Genomic DNA, 8,781 nt, shown 5'->3' on the forward strand with positions numbered 1-8,781 from the left:
CTCACACCATCTCCTCTCCTATGTCAGTCACATGCATGAAATAAGCGCCTCCTCACACCATCTCCTCTCCTATGTCAGTCACATGCATGAAATAAGCGCCTCCTCACACCATCTCCTCTCCTTTGTCACTGCTGCTATCTTTCTGTGGTACTCAGTCGTGTTACTGGACGTGCTGGTTTTCATTCCTACGTGGCTAACAATGATAACTCTTATCGCAACGCTAACAGAGATGCTAATTGTGGATACTAATGCTAACGTGTTGCCTAGCATTTCTCTACGCTTTTTTTTTTTTTCCTACACGAGCAGGCACTTTAATAATTCTACAATTATTTGCTGCTTTGGCGCTAAATACCTGTTCAGAACAGAACCCCAACGTTCAGTATGATTCAGCGATAAAACAAGTTATGTCTGGCCTGCCATTTAAAAAAACTATATTCCTGTTTGATAGCCATATAAACAGGTCATTAGGAGGTCAGCTTCTGCTAAAACTCTCAAAACGTCTCCGTATATCTGCCGTTGGCCTGACCACTGGTTTGGTTTTGTCCTGACTGAAGGGCTGAGGTGGAGTGAAAGCCAGCACGGCCCGGCGGGTCTGGGCCTGGGGCTCAGTGGTCTCGGCCAGGGGCTGGGCCAAAACCTGGGCTCTGGACCCAGGGCAGCCAGGGGAGGGGACAGAGACGTCACGGGGACGGGCAACGCCGCCACGGGCGCCACGGCCACTACAGTCGCGACCGCCTCCACCACCTGGGGCAGACAGAGAGAGCTGCTGATGCACCTGCTGCCATGGTACACTGCAGCCTCCTCACAGCCAGGTAACCAGCCTCCTCACAGCCATGTAACCAGCCTCCTCACAGCCATGTAACCAGCCTCCTCACAGCCAGGTAACCAAGTAACCAGCCTCCTCACAGCCAGGTAACCAGGTAACCAGCCTCCTCACAGCCAGGTAACCAGGTAACCAGCCTCTTCACAGCCAGGTAACCAGCCTCTTCACAGCCAGGTAACCAGCCTCTTCACAGCCAGGTAACCAGCCTCTTCACAGCCAGGTAACCAGCCTCTTCACAGCCAGGTAACCAGCCTCTTCACAGCCAGGTAACCAGCCTCCTCACAGCCAGGTAACCAGCCTCCTCACAGCCAGGTAACCAACCCCCAACTTCCAAAGACGTTTGGAACCACCAAGACTCTTCCTAGAGCTGGCCGCCCGGCCAAACTGAGCAAATGGGGGAGAAGGGCTGTGGTCGGGGAGGTGACCAAGAACCCGATGGTCACTCTGACAGAGTTCCTCTGTGGAGATGGGAGAACCTTCCAGAAGGACAACCATATCTGCAGCACTCCACCAATCAGGCCTTTATGGTAGAGTGGCAAGACGGAAGCCACTCCTCAGTAAAAGGCACATGGCGGCCCTCTTGGGAGTTTCAGACCATGAGAAACAAGATTCTCTGGTCCGATGAAACCAAGATTGGCCTGAATGCCAGTCGGCACGTCTGGAGGAAACCTGGCACCATCCCTATGGTGAAGCATGGTGGTGGCAGCATCATGCTGTGGGGATGTTTTTCAGCGGCAGGGACTGGGAGACTAGTCAGGATACAGATCCTGTAAAATACAGATCCTTGATGAAAACCTGCTCCAGAGCTCTCAGGACCTCAGACTGGGGTGAAGGTTCACCTTCCAACAGGACAACGACCCAAAGCACACAGCCAAGACAACACGGGAGTGGCTTTGGGACAAGTCTCTGAATTTCCTTCAGTGGCCCAGCCAGAGCCCGGACTTGAACCCAATCGAACATCTCTGGAGAGACCTGAAAATAGCTGTGCAGCGACGATCCCCATCCAACCTGACAGAGCTTGAGAGGATCTGCAGAGAAGAATGGGATAAACTCTTCAAATACAGGTGTGCCAAGCTTGTAGGGTCATACCCAAGAAGACTGGAGGCTGTAATCGCTGCCTCTGTTGCTTCAGCAAAGTACTGAGTAAAGGTTCTGAATACTTATATAAATTTGCTATTTCATGTTATTATTCGTTTTTTAAAAACCTGTTTTGCCTTTCTCATTGTGTGTGTAGATAAGGGGAAAAAACAATTTAATGCTTTTTTTTTAAAAAGGCTGTAATGTAACAAAATGTTGAAAAAGTCAAGGGGTCTGAATACTTTCCGAATGCACTGTCTGCCCTCCTGATGTGTGGGTTTTTACTGTGTATCGTAAATGTTGACTTGAAACCGTTTTATACTTTCTTCAATAACTATTTTATTTTGCTATCAGGCTACTAGTTGTAATCAGTGATCTTTTTAAATGTTTTAAAAAATATATTTAGTATGTTTTCTCCTCCGTTGTTTTTAATGTCATCTCTCCCTCCCTGGCACCCGCTATAGGTGCTACCCTGTCGATGCGCTCCCTGGTGAAGGAGGAGCCTGATTGGAGGACGGGGGTCAGCCCCGGGGAGAGGGGCGGGATGGTTGGCGGTCCTCTTAGGCTGCGGAGGGGAAGCAGGTTCACCTGGAGGAAGGAGTGCCAGTCCATCATGGAGAGGTGAGCCAATCACAGACCCCGATTGGGTCAGGTTTCCTTGACAACAGATTCTCCACCCAGCACTAACCGATGGTGGTTGTGATTCTGTCACCAAAACATTTTTAGGGGTGCGTTCATTTCGCTTCAACGTTTGCTACGTTGCGCGGCGGTTTGTATTGAATGACAACGTTTTTCCAAAATGGTGCCTTTTTTTTTAAGGTATGTTTGCTCCCGTTTTGGTGGTTGGTGAGGTGTGGCTTGATCAATACGGGTGTGATCATTTTTGAAATGGGTTGGCGAAATTGCTTGAGCCGCACTGAGAATTCGGAAAAGCATGAAAGCCAACTGTCCAATAATCTAGAACACTGATGTGTGGACATGTTTTCGGAGTCTGATGAGTGCTTTACTCTACTAGGGCCAGTGGTCCCCAACCCTGGTCTGGGCTGGAGAGCTATGCTGGAGAGCTATGGGTTGTCCAGGCCTTTGTCCAAGCCCAGCACTAAACAATAAAAGTGGTTGAGTCTATTGAAGTTTGTGATAAGGCTTCTAATTTAACTCCCGAGTGGCGCAGCGGTCTAAGACACTGAATCTCAGTGCTGGAGGCCTGGTTTGATCCCCGGGCAGTATCACAACTGTCCATGATCAGGTGTCCCATAGGGCGGCACGCAATTGGCCCAGCGTCGTCCTGGTTAGGGGAGGGTTTGGTCGGGGGGTAGGCTGTCATTGTCAAATAAGAATTTGTTCTTAACTGACTTGCCCTAACAATGTCACCTTGTCATTGAATCATGTCGACTGTATTTTATTTAACCTTTATTTAACTAGGCAAGTCAGTTAAGAACAAATTCTTATTTTACAATGACAGCCTTCCCCTAACCAGGACACATTGGGCTTGTTAAGGCTCTGAAGTCCAATCAATTTGGTCGCATATATGACAAAATATCGATAGCATCACGGTTGCGCCATTTATCTAGCTCAATCAGGTCAAAAAAAGATCTGACCTACAGTGCATGTATATTTGAGTCATTTAAGCCGACACTCCAGACTAGACGGCTCAATCAGCTATAGAAGGTGTCACCTCTCGCCACCACATCACACAGCTGTACAGCTAGTCCTGCTGCTGAGGCTGATGGGGATTTTTAAGTCATGCCGGATGTGGTGACTGTGATCAGATAATTTAGGAGGGGTCATTTTAATGTGGATAAAGTGTACTTTCACCCCTGCTTACTGACCACTCCCAACCTACTACTGCCAACCTGAAGAATAAACTACTATTTAAATCATTTCATTATCAAGGTGTGTCATTTTGTGGTTCTCTTTCACTGCAAAAAAAAACCAAAAACACTTTGATCTCATCAGGTGTTTGTTTGCAGCATGCCACGTGGAATTCACTCTGTTACATTAAGGTTCATGTGGATGTTTTTGCAGTGTCATTATTGGGTATTGTGTGTAGATTGATGAGGAAAAATTGATATTTAATCGATTTTAGAATAACGCTGTAACGTAACAAAATGTGGGAAAGGTGAAGGGGTCTGAATACTTTCCGAATGCTCTGTATATTACTGTATAAACCATGTCGTGGTCCGTTTTTTAAAACTGCTCGCGCGTTGCCATCGTTAACCATCTGTTTACACTTTGTTCAGTCGTGTTCACTCGTCGGTTGGCGAGCTGAGGGGCCGCGGGAAAGAAAGGGGATCAATGGTCATAGCAACACACTTTCTTCGATAGCAATGAATGTATGACAGATCTCTTGTCATTGCACGTTGTCATCACAAACCCGCCATTTTTTTTTTTTTAAAGAGACAGTGTACAATTTTCAAGGTGTTGAGACTCAATAGGAAAACAGTGCTTTTAGACTGAAACCTACTATTTACACGTGGCTTTTGTAATTTCACCCGACAGGTGTTTTGTATAAACATTTTAGCTTTCATAATCGACTAATGTATTTTGTTTCTAGGTTACAACATGTCCTTCGAAAGTAGCTAGAATTCATATAGTTAATATCTCAATAAATTGTTAAAAAAACAACATTTTCTGCTGCTCCTAAATTTTATATGGTGCTCCTCTTAACTTTTTTAAAACATTTAATTCATTTAATTCAGAGCCCAGTATGTATCTTAACAGATTCTTTATAACCAGTCTGTTTTGTGTGTTTTTTTTTTTAAACAAGGCATATCCTAATATAAGCGATCGACGACTCTGTGATATTTCTAAGCAGAGGGCACTCTCAGTAATGAGAAATACACAGGCACTTAGACAAGCCACACCATCCCACAGCTCTATGAATTACGCAATAACACTGCAGTGCTGCTACTCCTTTATGGGCTAGTTTAGAGTCACTGAAGGACGGTACTGTAGAGGTTATTGTGATTGAGAAGGTGGGAGGGAGTGGTGGGAGGCAGGGAGTGGTGGGAGGCAGGGAGAAGGTGGGAGGCATGGAGGGAGAGGTGGGAGGCATGGAGAGGTGGGAGGCATGGAGAGGTGGGAGGCATGGAGAGGTGAGAGGCAGGGGGAGGCAGGGAGAGGTGGGAGGCAGGGAGAAGGTGGGAGGCATGGAGGGAGAAGGTGGGAGGCATGGAGGGAGAGGTGGGAGGCATGGAGGGAGAGGTGGGAGGCATGGAGAGGTGGGAGGCAGGGGGAGGCAGGGAGAGGTGGGAGGCAGGGAGAAGGTGGGAGGCATGGAGGGAGAGGTGGGAGGCATGGAGAAGGGAGAGACGGAGAAAAATGCTGCTCCTACATTTTGTGAAGTTATTCTTTTTCAGACAGGGGCATAGAGAGAAAAAGAGAGAGGGGAGGGGCATAGAGAGAAAAGGAGAGAGAGAGAGGGGAGGGGCATAGAGAGAAAAGGAGAGAGAGAGAGGGGGGAGGGGCATGGAGAGAGACCAGACCTGGGCCCTGACAGTAAATCTCAGTAAGACAAAAATAATGGTGTTCCAAAAAAGGTCCAGTTGCCAGAACCACAAATACATCTACTGTCCCGCTTCAATGAGTGTCTAGTTTGCTCTGGTTAATGGCCCTGATTTAGGCTGATGTAGCTGCACTCTCATTGGCTGGATGGTGTCTTTCTCCCGCCTCCATTATGATGAGAGTTTGAGATTTGGTTATGGTCATGGGCAGGAAGGACTCCTCTTTCTGTTTTCTTATTGGCTATCAAGTTTCTTCATGGAGAACCAGTACCCTGACGAGGCGAAGAGAGAGGAGATCGCTAACGCCTGCAACTCAGTCATCCAGAAACCCGGTCAGTTTGGTTTGTTTGGCAACACCTGTAATCAATCTGTTTCTGTCTCTCAAATGTCTGCTTTGTCAATCGAATCCCATGTTTAAAAAGGCTCTCATTTTATCATGACGAGAGAGCAGCTCACCCAATTAAATATATTCACTTGTTCATCTTTTTTTTTTTTTTTCCCTGTTGTCATTACCCAGGAGGCAAGCTGTCTGAGTTTGAGCGTGTCACGGCTCTGAAGGTGTACAACTGGTTCGCCAACCGCCGGAAGGAGATGAAGAGGCGGGCTAATATAGGTGAGAATCTCTGATGCTCAACACCGAGTCCGCACGCCACACCGAGTCCGCACGCCACGCCGAGTCTCGCACGCCACGCCGAGTCTCGCACGCCACGCCGAGTCTCGCACGCCACGCCGAGTCTCGCACGCCACGCCGAGTCTCGCACGCCACGCCGAGTCTCGCACGCCACGCCGAGTCTCGCACGCCACGCCGAGTCTCGCACGCCACGCCGAGTCCGCACGCCACGCCGAGTCCGCACGCCACGCCGAGTCTCGCACGCCACGCCGAGTCTCGCACGCCACGCCGAGTCTCGCACGCCACGCCGAGTCTCGCACGCCACGCCGAGTCCCGCACGCCACGCCGAGTCCCGCACGCCACGCCGAGTCCCGCACGCCACGCCGAGTCCCGCACGCCACGCCGAGTCCCGCACGCCACGCCGAGTCCCGCACGCCACGCCGAGTCCCGCACGCCACGCCGAGTCCCGCACGCCACGCCGAGTCCCGCACGCCACGCCGAGTCCCGCACGCCACGCCGAGTCCCGCACGCCACGCCGAGTCCCGCACGCCACGCCGAGTCCGCACGCCACGCCGAGTCTCGCACGCCACACCAAGTTGTACATCAGGGACCATCAACTAGATTCAGCCGCGGTATGTTTTTTCCGAAAGCGGATGGTTTGCGGGACCAGAACATAATTGCAAATAATTTGTAGACTGGAAATAGATCGCAAGAAGTTCCACACTCTCATTCGCTATTTACCTTCCTTACTCTTTCCTTCCTCCCCTCTCTCGCGCCCTCAGAGGCGGCCATCTTGGAGAGTCATGGTATCGAGGTTCGCAGCCCGAGCTGTCACTCCAACGGGGAGGAGCAGGAGCCCCATGACTACGCAGAGCAAGTGAATCAACGATTTTCAGAGCAGGTGAGTCAGTGAATCAACGATTCTCAGAGCAGGTGAGTCAGTGAATCAACGATTCTCAGAGCAGGTGAGTCAGTGAATCAACGATTCTCAGAGCAGGTGAGTCAGTGAATCAACGATTCTCAGAGCAGGTGAGTCAGTGAATCAACGATTTTCAGAGCAGGTGAGTCAGTGAATCAACAATTCTCAGAGCAGGTGAGTCAGTGAATCAACGATTCTCAGAGCAGGTGAGTCAGTGAATCAACGATTCTCAGAGCAGGTGAGTCAGTGAATCAACGATTCTCAGAGCAGGTGAGTCAGTGAATCAACGATTCTCAGAGCAGGTGAGTCAGTGAATCAACGATTCTCAGAGCAGGTGAGTCAGTGAATCAACGATTTTCAGAGCAGGTGAGTCAGTGAATCAACAATTCTCAGAGCAGGTGAGTCAGTGAATCAACGATTCTCAGAGCAGGTGAGTCAGTGAATCAACGATTCAGTCAGCGATTTGTTAAACTATCCCTGAAACAATGAACTGAATTGCATGTATCGGGAGTCAACTGTTTTAATAAATGAATACCTATTTCCTTCACAGGAAGAGATTTCATCCAGGAAGGACCTTGATCAACAAGACCCCTCCTCATTGGCTGCCGTCAATGTCCTTCCCCCTCCTAGCCCCGCCCCTCAGGTCCTGGAACACAAAGCTGACGAATCGAAAAGGGAGACTGTGGATGAGGAGTGACCTATGGGAGAAGAACGTCACTAAAGTGTGGATTTTTACATATATAAGGGATTTTTTTTTAAGAAAAGAAAAATGACTGCTCTGAGTGTCTGTCCTCCTGGAGGTCTTCAGGGGTTATGACTGCTCTGAGTGTCTGTCCTCCTGGAGGTCTTCAGGGGTTATGACTGCTCTGAGTGTCTGTCCTCCTGGAGGTCTTCAGGGGTTATGACTGCTCTGAGTGTCTGTCCTCCTGGAGGTCTTCAGGGGTTATGACTGCTCTGAGTGTCTGTCCTCCTGGAGGTCTTCAGGGGTTATGACTGCTCTGAGTGTCTGTCCTCCTGGAGGTCTTCAGGGGTTATGACTGCTCTGAGTGTCTGTCCTCCTGGAGGTCTTCAGGGGTTATGACTGCTCTGAGTGTCTGTCCTCCTGGAGGTCTTCAGGGGTTATGACTGCTCTGAGTGTCTGTCCTCCTGGAGGTCTTCAGGGGTTATGACTGCTCTGAGTGTCTGTCCTCCTGGAGGTCTTCAGGGGTTATGACTGCTCTGAGTGTCTGTCCTCCTGGAGGTCTTCAGGGGTTATGAGTGATCTGAGTGTCTGTCCTCCTGGAGGTCTTCAGGGGTTATGACTGCTCTGAGTGTCTGTCCTCCTGGAGGTCTTCAGGGGTTATGACTGCTCTGAGTGTCTCCTAGAGGTCTTCAGGGGTTATGACTGCTCTGAGTGTCTGTCCTCCTAGAGGTCTTCAGGGGTTATGACTGCTCTGAGTGTCCTCCTAGAGGTCTTCAGGGGTTATGACTGCTCTGAGTGTCTGTTCCCCTGGAAGTCTTCAGGGGTTATGACTGCTCTGAGTGTCTGTCCTCCTAGAGGTCTTCAGGGGTTATGACTGCTCTGAGTGTCTGTCCTCCTGGAGGTCTTCAGGGGTTATGACTGCTCTGAGTGTCTGTCCTCCTAGAGGTCTTCAGGGGTTATGACTGCTCTGAGTGTCCTCCTAGAGGTCTTCAGGGGTTATGACTGCTCTGAGTGTCTGTCCTCCTGGAGGTCTTCAGGGGTTATGACTGCTCTGAGTGTCTGTCCTCCTAGAGGTCTTCAGGGGTTATGACCGCTCTGAGTGTCTGTCCTCCTGGAGGTCTTCAGGGGTTATGACTGCTCTGAGTGTCTGTCCTCCTAGAGGTCTTC

At 49.8% G+C, this 8,781-nt stretch overlaps 1 protein-coding gene across 4 annotated transcripts in view; it reads left to right on the forward strand.

The window, feature by feature from the left end:
• LOC139391972 (homeobox-containing protein 1-like) overlaps positions 1 to 7,698 on the forward strand; it is a 29,502-nt gene extending 21,804 nt beyond the window's left edge. For 3 of the 4 annotated variants that reach the window (XM_071139573.1, XM_071139575.1, XM_071139574.1), the window contains exons 6-11: positions 555 to 812; positions 2,365 to 2,521; positions 5,653 to 5,735; positions 5,921 to 6,016; positions 6,796 to 6,914; positions 7,483 to 7,698. In XM_071139573.1, coding sequence (XP_070995674.1) covers positions 555 to 812; positions 2,365 to 2,521; positions 5,653 to 5,735; positions 5,921 to 6,016; positions 6,796 to 6,914; positions 7,483 to 7,629 — 860 coding nt within the window. In that variant the 3' untranslated portion in view covers positions 7,630 to 7,698. The remainder of the gene's footprint in view (positions 1 to 554; positions 813 to 2,364; positions 2,522 to 5,652; positions 5,736 to 5,920; positions 6,017 to 6,795; positions 6,915 to 7,482) is intronic. The other variant, XM_071139577.1, reaches the window with a different exon arrangement.
• The last annotated feature ends 1,083 nt before the right edge of the window (positions 7,699 to 8,781 follow it).

The sequence above is a fragment of the Oncorhynchus clarkii genome, chromosome 32 (genome assembly GCF_045791955.1).
Source record: "Oncorhynchus clarkii lewisi isolate Uvic-CL-2024 chromosome 32, UVic_Ocla_1.0, whole genome shotgun sequence".
Classification (NCBI taxonomy): Eukaryota; Metazoa; Chordata; class Actinopteri; order Salmoniformes; family Salmonidae; genus Oncorhynchus; species Oncorhynchus clarkii.